This window comes from Pogona vitticeps, chromosome 3, assembly GCF_051106095.1.
Source record: "Pogona vitticeps strain Pit_001003342236 chromosome 3, PviZW2.1, whole genome shotgun sequence".
Classification (NCBI taxonomy): domain Eukaryota; kingdom Metazoa; phylum Chordata; class Lepidosauria; order Squamata; family Agamidae; genus Pogona; species Pogona vitticeps.
Window position 1 is genome coordinate 89,574,554 of NC_135785.1, and position 17,682 is coordinate 89,592,235.

Consider the following 17,682-nt stretch of genomic DNA (forward strand, 5'->3'; position numbering starts at 1 on the left):
TCTCAGTGTCTAGAAAGCCTTCCAGCCCTGGCTGGCTGGTGACAGAAGCCCTGGTGTACTTTGCAGAAGTGTGCCTTGGCAGCATTTCTAAACTGCATTAGCTCTTGTGCTGTGCACAGACAGGGACAATAGCTGCAAATCCCTTCTGTTTTTTTTTTAAACCAGATGTGTAGTTACTGCTTCAGTAGTGGGCAGGATTTTTTTTCAGCTGTCCAGATCTCTGAAGCAGGCAGGATTTTCCAATAAACAGGTGAAGAAGGCAGGCCTGACGGTGAAATCCTGAAGTCAGGCTGGTCAAAGTCTTAAGACGGGGTGGAGGAAGAGGAAAAAACATAGGGCTCTCTTCCAAATGGGGCTAAAGTCCCTCCCCCCATTTGTGCCAGATGCTTGCAAACAAGCAGGGGACTTGACTTGTATGGTTTAGTGTCAAGATTGTTAAGTGCCTTCAGGGAAAACAAATATATATGGCAAAAAGAGGGAGCAAGAGAGGGGGGGCAAACTTCACCCTCATGCTAGACATGTGGTCTTCTTACCAGTGGTGTGATCAGGCTTGTGGCTAAGAAGAAATATAGAGAAATGGGGTGAGTCAGTTTCTTGGGCTCTCCCACATGGTGGCAAGCAAATAGGGAGGGGGAGGGAAGACTTGGAATTTAACTTGCAAAAGAATACATTTTTAAAGACAACCCTCTGCATCCAGGACAACTGGGGGGAAAAATAAAGCACGCCTTCAGAAAGGGCCAGAATCGCTCACAAAACCATGGGTTCTATCACTGAAAGTGCTAGATCAAACTTTAAGTCGTTTGGAAGGTGAGGGGAAATGGTGGGACAGCTGGATGTTTTTTGGGGGAACAAATGTTCCCTCTAGAACAGTCTGTAAACGGACTCTGTGTGCATTTATGGGCTCTGTGTCTCTTTATTGTTATGTAGATTTCAGCTTACATAGGATTTTTGGAGAAGGGGATGCATAATTACTACATATATACTATAGTATATGGCCACATAGCTTTCATTTTTGACCCTTGTGGTGTGCAATTCATTGTGATCTATTTACTGGCAATCACACCATATAAGAAAAATTGTACTCCAGCCTGACCCTGATCTGTGCCCAACTTGGATCTTTTTGGTCCAGCAATAGGGCTACTTCTTTTGGGGGCTCGACTGGTGCAGTTCCCTGGTAGATGGACGGTCACTTCAAAGGAGATGGCTCCCGGCAAAGCAATCCTTCCTGGGGTGATTGCACCCGAAGCTCCCATTCCTGAAGCTATAAAAGGCAGAAAACTCCTTGTCTGAATAGGGCTTCATTTATGTTCATCACTTTGTTCCTTTCTGATACACCAGTGAAAAGGGGAAGAGAAGGAAACATACACCATCTCTTTGGAGGCAAATGGTTTGGACAAAGTCCTGTTGACATTTTCACTATTCATAGGGGCAATTGTGTGGTGGTTTTCCCTCTCCAGCAGGCCTCCATCCTGGACGTTTTCTCACAATTGGCTGCACCCATAACGTCACAACCAGTGTGAGACTGGAAATACAAAGGGGAACCTGTTGGGTTGAATACTTTCATGATTCCACTTAGACAAGCAACTATGTAAATAAGAGTCTGTCTTTTGTGTCTGTTTTCTCTCATTCTGCTGAGACTTACAGCTATGTATTTGGCTTTTACACTGCTTCCCACCCTCCATTAGTCCCTGAAATTGGTACTAATGGAGACTCTCCTGAAGCTGTTAATCAACTCTCTGTTCATTATCCAAGTCCTAGAGTGACTGATGGCTATTCATCCTGACTTTTGTGTGTACCAAAATCCTCAAGACTTTCCATTTTAAATACAGGAGGGTTGGGGTGGGACTGGAATTAAGGACAAGATTCTGTTGAAGTCTGATTTATCAAAAGACTGCTTCAGATATTTGTCTCTAACTCTTTCCTTGCTAATGGCAGACTGTCTATAACATATGCTACCGTTCTTAGTGATGATTTTCTTAAGATCACAGGGTCAGATGACAAATAAATCATTCTGATATGCAAGGCAGACCCAGGTAATCTTTCAAGCACATCTCCTACTCCCTAGTAGTAAAAACACAATGATCAGTGGAATGACGATCAGTGTCTTGCCATGGGTATCAGAGGGGCCGTCTATACTTGCTCCTCAGTCCTTCATTTATTTATTATTTTGATGTGCACAGAGAGGGCACTGGCCAGAATCCTATAGTGTTTTTTACACTGATGTAAGTGCAATGCACAAGTATTCCTCTCTGCAGTGTGACAAAGAATAGAAGCAGTGGCTTGAACCTTTGTAAACTCTTCCGCTTACAGAGGTATAAGGAAACAGTAGGATCCTGGCCACTGTGTTGCAGTGGCATGTGCTATTCATGCAAATTATGCTAACCTACTGCTATATGAACCGCTAATGTGCTACTACCACCCACCCACCCCAGGAAATGTTATTGTCAACACCCTGCTTTGTGACCTTTAAGGCATTTCTGTGACATAAGCAGGCCACTTCCTGCTGCCCAATGAGAGGGCTGGCTCTGCTGACATGACTCCTGACACGACCACAGAGATTAGGACACCTTGCTCCTCTTGCGCTCTTGGTATGCTGACTAGTAGTTTGGCAGCCAGTGGAGATTTCAACAGATGGTTGTGTGCACCTGGACAGGAGGGATATGTACAGATTGTTAGGCTAATTCCTGACTCTGTGCTGTACTTCGTTCTTTCAATGTATCATTAGAAAATGGACACATATATCTACTTGCCAAGTAGTGAAGTCCCACACTGTCTGCTCAGCCCTTTAGCAGACCCAGGACTTGAGTCATCCTGCCAAGTGGTGAGGAAGCCCTTGCCAGACTCTGCACCTGTTCAGAGATCCAGCAAAGTTACGGAAAGGCAAGATTCTTCTCACTATTTGGCAGGGAGATGCAGAGAAGCAGCTCAACCAGGTGACTACCAATACGCCATGGTTGTGGGGAAGGTGCCATGAGTCAGGGGTAGAGCCTACTTGCAAAAGGTTGCAGGTCCAGCTCTCAGCATTTAGTGTCACAAGGATCTCAGGCAGCTCATGGTTGTCAGACCTTAACCGGAGACTTAAGCTTGCCTTTGGCCATGGTGGCCCAATAACGTTTGCTGCCTGAACCAAATAATAAGTTGACTGTACATTGAATGGATAGAAGATGACTTCATTGGGAGTTAAGTCAAACTTCAACCCTTGAGATGGGATAGTCTTGTTCTATTCTACTATAATTAAACAACATTAAGTCAGATTTTTGCCAGTTTATGTTTAATCCGGTTATTTTTCCAAATTTTTCTAAGTGTGTTTTAATTTTATCTATACATTCTAATGGGTTTTTCACTGTCAATAAGGAATCATCCGCAAATAAATTGATCTTTGTCTTCTTTTCTCCTATACCTTCAATTAAATCATCGTTCCTAATTACATTTGCCAACATTTCAATAACCAGGCAAAACAGAACTGGAGAGAGAGGACAACCTTGCCTAGTACCTCGGCCAAGAGCTATTTGATCTGTCATCCCATCATTAACTATTGCTACAGAGGTATTCTCTAAATATAATTGATCTATTATCCCCCTAAACTTTTTTCCAAAACCCCAACCCTTTAACAAAGTCTTTAATGTTGGCCATTCCACACAATCAAATGCTTTAAATATATCTAATGATAAAATGCCTGCCTTCAGTTTATTTTTTTCTATATTGTGTATAATATTCAAAACCCTCCTTGTTAAGTTTTCCATTTGCCTACCTTTCAAGAAACCATTCTGATCCTCTTTGATATATTTTATAATAAATTTATTAATTCTATTTGCAAGTATTGCTGTAAATATCTTTGCATCCTGATTTAGTAAAGAAATAGGCCTATATGAACTTGGGTCTGTTAGATCTTTATTAGGTTTTGGGATAAGAGTTATCAATGAATGTTTCCATGAATCTGGTATCCTCTCTCCTTCCAAGATTTCATTATAAAGCACTTTTAATTTAGGGATCAATATTGATTTAAAGGTTTTATAGTATTCCGAACCTAATCCATCAAAACCTGGGGTTTTACCATATTTTAGTTTATTAATTATCTCTATAATCTCTTCCTCTTTTATTTCTTTATCTAAGTTTTTTTTATCGTTCTCTGATATTTCACTCTTAACATTTTCTTTAATATAAGTTTCTATATCTTCTTTTGATGCACTATTACTTTTATATAAATTTTGATAAAAATCTTGTATAATCTTTAATTTTTCTTTCATTAAACTGCAGTTTTTTCCTGTTTTATCTTTAATCACACCAATGTTGTTTTTTGTTCTTTTGGTATGAACCATTCTAGCTAAAAGTTTTGAATTTTTATTACTATGTTCAAAAAAATTCCTTTTAGTGTATATCAGGTCCCTCTGTACTTTTTCTAATTCTAAGCTTTCCAGTTCCTTTCTTTTAGCTTGTATCTCTAATAATTTTTTATTGTCTCTATCTATAAAATATTTAGTTTCTAAATCCTTTAATGATTCTTCAATCCTTTTTACATTTCCTTCTCTCAATCTTTTTAATCTACAAGATTCTCTTATAGCAATTCCTCTCATAATAGCTTTCATGGTGTCCCATAACACGCCTATTTTATTCCCACCCGCTTCATTAAATGACCATATTTCCAACCATTCTTTCTTGACTTTGTCTATCACCTCTGTATGTTGAAGAATATTGGAGTCTATCCTCCATCTCCTAGCTTCTCTATAATCTTTCTTCACTTTTATTTCCATCACCATCAATGCATGGTCTGTTATCTTTATCACATTAATATTTGTGTCTACTACTTTTGAAATTAAATTTTGTGATATAAACATAAAATCTATTCTAGAGTAACTTTTATGTACCGCAGAATAATATGTAAACCTCCTTTCATCTCCCTTTAATTCTCTCCATATATCTTTCAGATCAGTAGTATTTATTATCTTACTTAGGGGGGTATCCCTTTTATGCAATTCATCTTTTTTATGTGTAGATTTATCTTTCAACTTATCTAAGACCATGTTGAAATCTCCTGCCATAATCACATATCCTTTCCTAACTTTTTCCATTTCTTTAATGACATGTTTGTAAAATTCTCCTTGGTTCATATTCGGTGCATACACATTTACTAATGTGTATTCTTCTTCCCCCATTTGTCCTTGGATTATCAAATTCCCCCATTTGTCCTTGCCATTACTATCTTTTATTACTTCTTTTACTACAAATTCACAATGTTTAGATATTAATATTGCTACCCCTCTAGATTTGGATGTCCCAAATGTTTTTTCATATATATGTATATTTTGCAATTTCAATTCATTGACTCCATCCTTTAATTGATGTGTCTCTTGTAGACAGATAATGTCAACTCTACTTTTTTTTAATAATAATTCTATTTTCCTTCTCTTTAATACAGCTCCTAGGCCTTTCACATTTAAAGTGGCTTGTTACATAACAGCACTGATGTTACCTGTCTGTCATGGGTTTGGAGGGAAAGTTCCATCCTATGGGGAGTGGAAGGCGGGACATCAGGAGGAGGGGCTGTACTGTATAAATATGTGATGCCTGTGTGGTGAAGAGGAGATGCTGAGACAGACTGTGAGACACTGGGAGGGACGAAGCAGCAGCTGGGGAAGAAGAAGCTGTTGTGGGAGTCTGTGTGTCTGACAGGGTACTACTGTGTGTCAGAGTACCAGCCTGACAGGTTCAGGGGTCTGTTGGTTAGCCAGAACTGATGGGTTCAGGGTCTGTGCTTTAAGTTAAAGGTTCTAGGTGAACCAAACTGTATGCTTGTGTGTGTGAGAATAAGCCACGTTACTTTATTTTATTCACCTGATTGTTTTATTTAACAATCAGTGCTGTTATGTAACACCTCCCCTCTTTAAAAGTTGTTTTGTAGGGGGAAAGCTAAAAGTGCTTTTCACCAAAAAAACAACCTGCATAAAATACACAACAACAGTTATACATACCATATAATACTTACATATACTTACACTCCAAGTTAACCATAGCAAATATGCATTTAAACATTTTACCATATACAGTACATCAATTTACCTTTATTAATACCAACCAAATTCAAAACCAGGTACATTTTAACTTTTTGTTTTCATTATATACATATAGTCCATGTTCTTTCGCCGTCTTCAGTCTTCAGGTCTTCTTGATAAGGCGTCAGCAACACAGTTCACTGACCCTCTGACCACCTTCACTTCAAAGTCATAGTCCTGTAAGTTCAAAGCCCACCTCATAAGTTTGCTATTCTGGGTTTTCATTGTCTTTAACCATTGCAATGGTGAATGGTCAGTACACAGAATAAAATGTCTTCCCCAGATGTAAGGCTTGGCCTTCTGGATCGCGTAGACTATGGCCAAACACTCCTTCTCCACGGTTGCCAAATGTCTCTCACCTTTTTGAAGTTTCCTACTCAGGTAGGACACAGGATGCTGGTCACCATTCTCATCCTCCTGGCACAGAACTGCTCCTACCCCGCTGTTAGACGCATCGGTGTAGATGATGAACTCCCGGTCGAAGTCTGGAGCACGCAGGACAGGATAGTTGATTAACGCCTCCTTCAACCTCTGGAACGCCGCCTCACAGTCACTGGTCCACGGGATGCGGTCATCAGCCGTCTTCCTCGTCAGATCGGTCAGCGGAGCCGCAATCTCGCTAAACCTCGGGATGAACTTCCTGTAGTAGCCCACCAGCCCAAGAAAAGATTTGACTTTTTTCTTGGTGTTGGGTCTAGGCCAATCACGAACAGCTTCTATTTTGGCCTCCAGGGGTTTTATCATTCCTCCCCCTACCATGTGACCCAAGTATTTTATTTCTGGGCTACCCAGCTGACACTTGCTGGCCTTTACTGTTAGCCCTGCTGCACTTAACCTCTGCAGCACTAACTCCAGGTGTAACAGGTGATCTTCCCAGGTATTACTGAAGATCCCTATGTCGTCAATGTAGGCCACTGTAAAGTCACCGAGCCCTGCCAAGGTCTGGTCCATCAGCCTTTGGAATGTGGCTGGTGCATTTCTGAGACCAAAGCTCAGGACTCGAAACTCATAGAGACCAAAAGGGCTGCAAAAGGCAGTCTTTTCTTGATCCCTGGGATCAATTCTTAATTGCCAATATCCCTTTACCAGGTCCAATGATGAGATGAACCGACAACCCCCTATGGTTTCAATCAGGTTGTCTAGCCTGGGCATTGGGTAGGCATCAGGAGTGGTTACACGGTTTAATTTCCTGTAATCGACACAAAACCTAATGCTCCCATCAGGCTTGTCCACAAGGACTATCGGAGAGGACCAAGGACTAGAAGAGGGGACGATTATGTTCTCCCTCAGCATTTCGTCCAGCTCCTTCCGCACCTTGTCCCTATAGGGTCCCGTTACTCGGTATGGGGATACTGCCTGCGGGGGTGCATCCCCGGTGTGGATCCGATGCATCACTCCCTTCACTATCCCCGGCTTGTTGGAAAACACCTGTTGATATTTACTAAGCAGCATTTTTAGTTCTTGCTGCTGGTCTTGGGTGAGTGCAGGACTGATCTTTACCTCCTCTGGGTTGTATTTTACTTCCCCTCTACCCTCCCAGAAGGGTAATTCAGCTTCCTCACTCTCAGCTGCTTTTATAGCAAATAGAACCCTCTGTTCCCCTCTGTAGTAGGGTTTTAGGGCATTCACATGAACCACCCTCCTTGCTTGGTTCTCCTCCTGCTCTATTAGGTAGTTCAGATCTGACATCTTGGAAATGACCCTATATGGTCCTGCCCATTTGAGCTGCAGCTTATTCTCTCTGCAGGGCCTAAGCCAAAGCACTTCCTCCCCTGGGTCAAAGTGCCTCTCTCTAGCTTTGTGGTCATACCATGTTTTCTGTTTGACCTTCTGAGCTTGCAGGTTTTCTGCTGCCAGCTCTAGATTTCTCCTTAGGTCATTCATCAAGGTGTCTATGTATGTCACAACGTCTTGTGGGTCATCCTGGGTGATCTGCTCCCAATTTTGTTTGAACAAATCAAGGGGCCCTTTCACCCCTAAGTGTGCAGCAAACATGTCAGAGTGACCCCTTTGTAAGATCATGGGGCGATACTTTTCAGGTACCACCAGCTGACTTCTGATCCCATCTCCCCCTTTTGAGATATTCCTCAGGGTTTCTCTATATAAAATCCCCTTTTCCTCCAGAAATCTCACTGGGGTTTCAGGTGTTAGCTGGGCGTCAGTCACCTGTTCAAAACACTTTTGGAGAGTGGCGTCTGCCTTTTGCTCTTGTCCAAATCTGCTGTCTGTGGTTAAGGTTTCCACCACAGCTTCTGAACTCCCCTCTGCTTCCGTCTCTGGCTCATCATTACCCCCTTGAACTGTCCCTGTGGTGGCTTGTGAGCGTGTAATCACTAGCACCCTTTTCACATGTTCAGCCAGGTCATTTCCCACGAGCACGGCTGCTGGCAGAGTCGATGAAATCGCTATCCGCCAATCTCCCCTCCAGCCTCGAAAGTTGACAGGTACCTCTGCTACTGGCAGAGAGATTATCTGCCCCTCAATCCCTGCCACCTTCATGCTCTCATTTGGGATTATAAACTCCCTAGGGATGATATCTGGATGGCACAGGGTTACCTGGGAACAAGTGTCCCGCAGCCCCCTATACTGACGGTCAAGTATTCCTACGTCCACCCCGGCTGTCTCAAACAACTGAGAATCTGTTTTTACCAGCAAGCAGCGCTTTACCTCCAGAAGAGGACCATTTTCCTCAGCCTGATCAGCATAGGTAGCTGTTCCAGACTGAGTAGTCATGGCAACAGGCTCCCTCTGTGACAATGAGCTTTGCTCTTTCTGGACACAGAACACAGCTTTTGGCTTGGTCCCACTAGAATTCTGAGGCACCATTCCTTTTAGCTGCTTTAATTTCTCACACTCTGAGATTAGATGACCCTTTCCCTGACAGAAATAGCATTTTCTGGTATATTTTGATTCTCTCTCATCTTGTTTTGGTTTTCCCTCCAAAATCTGAGGTCTTGGTTTCATATCTGAGGGCTTCCCTTCACCATGGGCCCCTCCCCCTTGCTGCAATTTCTTCCCTTTTATTCTCAAATCCAGCTCCTTTCGCTTAGCCTCAAACTCAGCCCTGATCTGTAAAATTTCTTCCTCAGCCCTAGCTTTTATCTCTTTTACTTTTTCTTCAGTCTCATCTCTGATTTCTTTTAATTTAATGTCTTTTTGCTGATTATATTTTTCAAGATCTTGCTCACTTTGTCTGACCTGAGCCTCATACTTTTCTCTTTCCGCAATTTCTTCAACTGATAAGTTGTTATTTTTCTTATTTAGGAATGTTAATTTTAATTGTGCCATTCTAACTCTGTGTTCCAGTTCCATCTCTTCTATCCTCATGGCCATTCCCCTTTTCTTGGCATCTGCCTCTGCCTGACTGATTTCAGCTCTTTCTCTGGCCTCCCTATCCAATTGTCTCATTCTAAATTCATGCTGTTGGGCTAGGAGCATTTTTCTGAGTTCTAAGGTCTGTTCTCCCGTGCTGTCACCCTGCACTGAGCCAAATTCATCCTCAGAGCCTTGGTCAATCTGGGGGTCTTTCACTTCACTCATGTCTGCTACTTGGCTTCGAGTCAAGGGCATACCCCCCCTCAGAACAGGCTGCTTTAAAAAGTCAAGCCTCAAAATAAAACGACCACTTTTTTTTTTTTTTTTTTCTTGCCTCAGAACCAGCTCTCCCTAGAGATTGCTGTTCTTCAGCACTAACTTGCAACAGTATCGAGTCAGAGCCTACCCCCCTCTGCTGGGCCTCTCAGCTGGCAAGCTAGCTCGCTGTTGCTACGCAGTTTTTCCTCAGCTTTTTCCCGCCAAAACCAGGCTGCCTCAGAGCACCTTAATCTAAGTCTCCCCAGTTGGCACGTTCTTCTACTAGCGCACCTCCCCGTGAGGTACACCTAGAAGATTACCTACGCGCCTCAGACTGTCCCTGACTAGACCCCCCTTGCTCTGGGCACACCTGCCAAGGCTTTGCTGGACCGCTGGACAACTGGACCAGTCGTATCCCACCCGCTGGACACCAATCAATGTGACAAACCCAGACCTACTGGGATCTATCACACAGTTACTAAGCTGCCACCAACCATTCCCTATAATAAGTCACACAGACCAGGGATGGATTTTTAAACAATAAAAGAATAAGGTTTATTTTAAATACAAACAGGGTAAATAAAACAATCAGGTGAATAAAATAAAGTAACGTGGCTTATTCTCACACACACAAGCATACAGTTTGGTTCACCTAGAACCTTTAACTTAAAGCACAGACCCTGAACCCATCAGTTCTGGCTAACCAACAGACCCCTGAACCTTTCAGGCTGGTACTCTGACACACAGTAGTACCCTGTCAGACACACAGACTCCCACAACAGCTTCTTCTTCCCCAGCTGCTGCTTCGTCCCTCCCAGTGTCTCACAGTCTGTCTCAGCATCTCCTCTTCACCACACAGGCATCACATATTTATACAGTACAGCCCCTCCTCCTGATGTCCCGCCTTCCACTCCCCATAGGATGGAACTTTCCCTCCAAACCCATGACAGACAGGTAACATCAGTGCTGTTATGTAACATGGCTACTCTTATGTTTTTCCCCATATCTGTTCAATCTTTTGCTTCTTAGTTGGTCCCTTTGTGCAATTCCCAAAACATAAACAAAAACAACTAAAAAAATTAAATTCACCTCTTTCTAATTCTCTATCCCTACCCTTCCTCCCTACATATAAACATTTTTCCTCCCTCCAGCTTCCCCGCGTCTCACTAATGTTAAACACGCGATCTGGGAGGGGGGGAGACGCCACTCCCACCAGTCTGGACCCCAGCCGAACCTCCACCTCCTTTCCACCCCACATCATATATTTATTCACATATATATATCCAAATGCCTTCCCTTTTTTATTTGTTCAATCCCATCTTAATCGGACAATCCAGAGCAATAACAAAACAAAACAAACCAATAACAATAACCAAAACTTCCCCCCCTTTCTTTTTTTTTCTTCCTTCTTTTTTTTAGACCCATATATGTGTGCACATACTTGTAAAACACATGCTTATAATTTAAAAAGGGGTGAAAAAAACCCAAAACAAACACACAAGTTCTTTGTTTATTAAAAAAAAAGAAAATAAAAAAGGAAGAGAGATTAAACAAACAAGCAAACAAACAAACAAACAAAAACCAAAGTTTTCCCCAAAATTCCCCCCTTACCAAAAAGAAAAAAGAAAAAAGAAAAAAAGAAAAAAAAGAAGAAGAAAAGAGAGAGAAGAGAAAAAAGAAGAAAAAAGGAGGGGAATTGGGGGGGAAAGGAAAAAAGGGGCAATGGGCAGGAGGGAAAAAAGTAGGGAGATTAGGGAGAGAAAAAAAAAACAGATTATTCCAGCATCCTATAATGTCTCTTAGTCTCTTCCAATCAAAAAAAAAAAAATTCAAAAATCAAAAAAAAATTCTAATGGTATCTTCTTTTTCAAATTAACTGTCTTAAAAAAAAGGGAAAAGGGGACAATAGGCAGGGGAAAAAAGAAAGAAAATAGGAGGGGGGAAAAAGCCAGATTATATCAACATCCAATGGTTCCCTTAGTCTCTTCCAATCAAAATTTTTTCAAAAAAAAAAAATAAAAAAAATCTTCTGAGGGTATCTTCCAAATCAGCTGTCCTTACAGAGCTACTTGCTTGCTTGTATCTTGCACACTCTGGTCCCAAATTCCCCAAGCCAATAACAAATGTTTTCCCTCGTCAAAAGAGTGTATTTTGTGTAGGGTTCCATCCTTCCATATTTTCAAAAAAACAGGATAACCCCAGTTGTATCTCTTGCCATTCTTAGTTAGGATTGAAGTAATAGGTTTCATTGTTTTCCTCCATTGAATAGTTTCAGAGCTTAAATCCTGATAGATCTGAACTGGGTCTGATCTGTAAACTAACACTTCAGGTTTTTCTTTAATGACCTTGAGGAACTGATTTTTCTTGTTATAATTGAAAAATTTCACTATTATAGGTCTTCTGTCTCTTTGAGGTTTTCCAACAAAATGAACCCTCTCAATATCTTCTTCAGCCACATGTTGAGAGTTCATCACTGTGTTAATCCAGTCTATTACCTCTTGTTTTAAACTCACTTCTTTCTTGTGACTAAAGTTCATTATTTTAATGTTGTTACGTCTCGCATTGTCTTCAAAATAGATGAGCTTTCTCTTTAGATCATTAATAGATTCCTCTTGTTTTTCAACTTTGCTCTGAAAACCTTGGCCAAGGCTGCCCTGAAAATCTTCCAGTTGTTGTAACCTGCCCTCTGTTTTATTTAAACTTGTCTTAATATCTGTCATTTCTCCCTGAAATTTTTTTAAATCTTGACTCATCTGTTGATGCCCTTCTAACATCAAATCCATTTTAGAGAGAAGCTGTGCAAACTGGCTTTGCATTCCTTTCATGGAGGAGACCAAATCTGAAACTGTTTTCTCCATAGTGGTTGCAAAGCTCGACTCCTCCCCCTCCTCTGTTCTTTGTAACCGGGCAACTCTATCGAGGCTGCGATCTGAAGGTTTTTGTGATGGCACACGCACTCAGCTTTTACTCTTCGTCCTATCTCTACCTCTCCTCATGTATAAACAAGGCAGAGATTTATAACTTAGGAAGCCAAGCCGTGTTCAACAGCCCACATTGTTTCTCTTTTCAGCCTCCGGCTTCTCCGGTCAAAAGTGAAAGTGTTTTCTTTTAGATTAAAGACAATGCAGCTACGCTTCAAAAGTCCTTTTATATTTGCCAGAAGTTTTCATAAGGAGTTTAAAAGTTATTTACTCACAGGACCCGCAGGGAGAAAGGCATTTATCTTCATTTTTTAGATATCGGGTGAAGAGACAGACATTCAGCCTTGCGTCGCCATGATTTTAAAATATGTAAAACAATTAAATACTTAGGAATAGATTTAGCGAAAAATATTCAAAAGATAAAGGATTATAATTATAACAAACTAAAGGAAGTAATTAATAAGAAACTACAAGAATATGATAAGTTCAAATTATCTTGGTTTGGAAAGATTGCATCGGTAAAAATGAAAATTTTACCAAAAATTAATTTTCTATTCAGAATGTTACCAATGCAGTTAACAGAGGATGAGTTGAAATATTGGCAAGGAATAGTTAACAAATATTGTAATGAAGGGAAGAAATCTAGAATAAATAAAAAGTATTGGTATAAAACAACAAAAAAAGGTGGTATAGGTTTGCCAAATATAAGAAACTATTATTTAGCTAACCAACTGAGGTTTATTGGTGAAATTATATATAATCCGGAAAGGTTAATTTGGTGGGAAATGGAATCATCAGAATTACAAGGAAATATAGAAAAATATTTATTTGCTAAAGGTAAGAAAGACAAAATAAGTCAAGTTAATAATCCTTTTTTAAAGACACTGTTAAATATATGGTATAAGTATAAAAAGAATTTATGTTCATCATACTCTCCATTTAGATTAGTGACAGAAATAGAAGATTTTCCTACCAATATGAAGGTGTATATGGATTTATTTAAAGAAGAAAAAGTGATTAGACTGAAAGATTGGCTGTATAAAATGAGATCGATAGATCAAATGAAACAAGTATTTCAAAACAAGACTATTTCATGGTTGAACTATGTACAACTGGAAAGATGGACTAAGGAATGGGCAAATAAATATAATAAAGGTAGAGAACACACAAAATTTGAGCAATTTTTACTCTCATATGAGGACATTCAGATGACTGACTCAGTAAAAGGTACAGTGAGTAAAATTTATTCACTTCTTAATTTAGAGGAAGAAGAAAGTGAGAAAGAAGGATTGAAATTGGTGTGGGAACAAGATATTGGGAAAAGAATAAATGAAGAAGAATGGAGGAGGATATGGAAAATGAGGATTTTAAGATTGATGTCAGTAAGAATAAAGGAAAATTTTTTAAAACTTAGTTTAAGATGGTATTTAACACCGGTAAAATTAAACAAAATCAACACCAGTCATCCGAATGTCTGTTGGAAATGTGAGAAAGAAGTTGGTACATACTTTCATATGTGGTGGGAATGTGAAAAGGTACAACATTTTTGGAGACAAATTTTTAAAGAATTAAGTTGTATCTGTGGAAAAGATATAGAATGTAAGGCTGAGATTGCTTTGTTATCAATATATGAGAATGTGGAATATGACAAAATGATTAAAGAATTGATAACTAATCTAATAACAGCAGCTAGATTGATTATTGCTAGACAGTGGAAATTAAAGACTGAATTACAAATTGAAGAATGGTATAAAGAAATATGGAATATAGCATTAAATGATAAATTAACTTGTAATTTAAAGATGAAGAAAGGAGAGTTGAAAAAGAATAATTTTTATGTAATATGGGGCAAATTTTTGGAATATGTGTTAATAAGGGGAAAAGGGAGAGCTCCAAATCAAGAATCTATGCAGTTCTGGAGAGGAGGACAATAGAAGAAGAAGAATGAGAAGAAGAAGAAAAAGAAGAATATGGCAAGAGGTCCCGTATATGGTGGTGGGGAACACTGTTATTGTGTTGTAAGTGTATATGTTTTATGTATATGATTTTTTTTGTTATAGTTATAAACAAAATCACCTAAAAGAGATGGGATAGTCTTATAATTGTCATTCATCACACCTGAGGACAACAGGCGAGCTTAGGGATGCACCTAGCTGTGTTGGCTGCCATTTTACCATCTCTCCATACAACCCATGTCTTCCTCCCTCAAAGAGATGCCTCCCTTTGCCTAATGACAAAGGCCCTCCTTGGTCACCGGCACATGCGCAGTATGAAATTTGAAATGTAAACCTGTTGATTTAGACTTTAAAACCGCACCTGCTCAGAGTGTTTCTATTTTGCAAAACAAAAGGTTTATTTTGTACTCGCGAAGGCTTTCACGGCTGGGATCTAATGGTTGTTCTGGGTTTTTCGGGCTCTTTGGCCGTGTTCTGAAGGTTGTTCTTCCTGACGTTTCACCAGTCTCTGTGGCCGGCATCTTCAGAGGACAGCAACCTGTGCTCTGGTGTAGTTTGCTTGGGAGTTGAGTATTTATGGCTATGAGATAGGCTTTTGTCCTTTTCAGGAGATGGGTGATTAGTTTGTCTCCTCCTTATCACAACAATACACCCACAACAAGACACACTAATCACCCATCTCCTGAAAAGGACAAAAGCCTATCTCACAGCCTGTCTTCGTGAGGAGTGGGGGAAAGCTAGAATTTATTGGCAAGTGATGTCTCACTTTATTAGCTTGCCACCCAAGTGACACTGTACTGAATTGTTCAGGGAAAGACCTACCAGTTCTCTTTTTTTAAAAAAAACAGTGATCCAGAAACCAAACTGAAATTGAGTGATCCTATGCATATTTAAAAAGAAACAGTAGCCCTGCTAGTGATTTAAAAAATGCAGATAGCTTGGGAAAGCTATGGGCTGATTCATATGTGCTGTAGTCACTGAAAAATAGACCAAACCCGACTCTGACTCCAAAAGGAGAGGATACTTTATGCTTATAAGGCTGCAAAAGAGGACTTCTGCCAGTGCATACTGCAGGGGTCAGTATCCCGTGAAAGGAACAGCATGTTTGCCTGTTCTGGCCAGTGTTCTGTTGCTCAACTGACCAGGCACCTGGTGGCATGACTAGTCAGACAAGTTGTGTGAGGCTGCACATGAAATGGGGTGATTGCTCGAGCTGGAGTGGGAACACTTATTACCCGTCCGCAATCTGATAATGCAACAGAGGAAGTGGTTTGTAGTGTCTGTCAGAAAAGGAAGGGATTGTATTCTTTAAAAAAGAAACTGTTGTTCTGTCTTCATGCCCTTCATTGTTAACCTCTGCTTGACAAGCATGTAAAACTGGTATATACAAAAGAATTATCAAAGCCTATGATAAAGCAACATTATTTAAAAACAAAATGATTAACTGCAGCCTGCCCTGTTGGCAGGCATGTTGCCTCCAACTCTAGCACAAATTAGGAGTCTGATCACTTCTTTCTAGGTGTGATATTCTCTTTGCTGATGCAAATAAGAGCTTGTTTTTCTGACATGAAGGCAATAGCTATACTTAACCCATCTTAACTCAATAGGCATAGACCATTTGTGCTTATGACTGGTATTTATCCTCTTCCTTTGTACATAACTATATTTTCAAAAGCTAGCTGTGCAACAGAGGCTAAGTAAGCAAACAAACAGACACTAAAACGTTTGTTCCTTGAGTGCCACTGTTGTTGAATATTACATTTCTCCAAGCTTCTTTCCTCTTTACCCTCCCCCCCCCCCATAACCAACAAATGCAGTATCATTGATCTCTTTCTGGGCCTTGCTGAATTTCTGAGATGTGCATAATCTGCAAGATCAAATATTGTTGGAGAGTAGAAGAGCCACATTGTTTGATTAGTGATGTGCAGTGCTGCTTCATATACTTGGCAATATTTTACAGGTGACATACAAATAATCATCACATGCCATCAAGTCATTTCTGACTTATGGTGTACTTTTCCAGGGTTTTCCAGGTAGAGGACACTCAAAAGTGGTTTACCTTTCATTCCTTTCTTCTGGGGGTGCCCTGGGAGTGCACAGCTTGCACAGCTTGCACAAGGCCACAGCTTGCACAAGGCCACACAATCTGGCTGTACTCACAGGAGGCACAGTGGGGAGTTTGTTTGTTTGTTTGTTTGTTTATAAACCTTCACATTCATGCATAGCGCTATTCTAGGTGGTTAACAGCATACGGTAATAATAAAACTACTAGAAGAGAAATTAAAATCAACTCATGAGTCAAATGAAAATAAATACCGCTAATAGGAGAAGAGGCATACCGTATTCTCTGAATGCAAGACTGGGACAGGGGACTGTGGTGTTCACCCACGTGCCCCTTGCTTGAGCGTCAAGCCTCAGAGCACACAAAGGCAAACAATTCCCTCTTTTACACTGCTGCCACCAGGTGATCACTAAATCACCATTACTTCAGGAAGATTCAGATCCTCACTTCAAGGTCTTTTAAATAGAACTTTTGTTTATTGATTACAGAAATTGAAATTGATTCATGAATACCTTCTGTAGGTAAAGTTATTATTAACAACAACCTTCTATTTGATAATACACTCCTAATTCTAATCACACCTCAGAATTCCCCCAACTCCACACTCTTATCTCCTTCTCTCTCTCTCTCTGTCTCTCACTCTTACTCTCTCTGTGACTCTGACTGACTCTCAGGCTCCGCCTCTCAGCAACATGAATATGCATGAACAATTACATAACAAAACATGAACCATTGACTTCATAAAGGGGAACGCTACAGACCTCCCCCTTAAATATGTTTGTTTGGGAGAGGAAACACATTTTTCCTCGTAAACAAACAGGCACAATTGTATAACTTATGTAAAATTTATCACAGTTCTATAGGTCACATCAAATTCAGTATAACAATTACCATTCCTATTACTCTAAACATTTTACTACTATTAGATAATATACTTTACCTTATCATTTACATGTAACCTTTTCAACTATACAGAAATCACAATCATGAAACTTTTACATAAATAATTAAACTGTGAATCATAGTCCATTTCAGTTTATAATAAAAGTCCTGGCATCATTCTTCACATTTCTGTCCATCAATTCAATTTTTCATCTTATTTACAAACAGAACATTTATAA

At 40.1% G+C, this 17,682-nt stretch overlaps 2 protein-coding genes across 4 annotated transcripts in view; one reads left to right on the forward strand and one right to left on the reverse strand.

Moving 5' to 3' along the window:
* The window catches only part of LOC144588434 (uncharacterized), a 71,202-nt gene extending 60,117 nt beyond the window's left edge, over positions 1-11,085 (reverse strand). The window contains exon 1 of one of the 2 annotated variants that reach the window (XM_078391358.1): positions 5,937-11,085. In XM_078391358.1, coding sequence (XP_078247484.1) covers positions 6,147-9,620 — 3,474 coding nt within the window. In that variant the 5' untranslated portion in view covers positions 9,621-11,085 and the 3' untranslated portion in view covers positions 5,937-6,146. Of the gene's footprint in view, positions 1-5,872 lie in introns of both variants that reach the window. The other variant, XM_078391359.1, reaches the window with a different exon arrangement.
* PLA2G12B (phospholipase A2 group XIIB) overlaps positions 1-17,682 on the forward strand; it is a 48,335-nt gene that overhangs the window by 15,056 nt on the left and 15,597 nt on the right. The window lies entirely within an intron of this gene.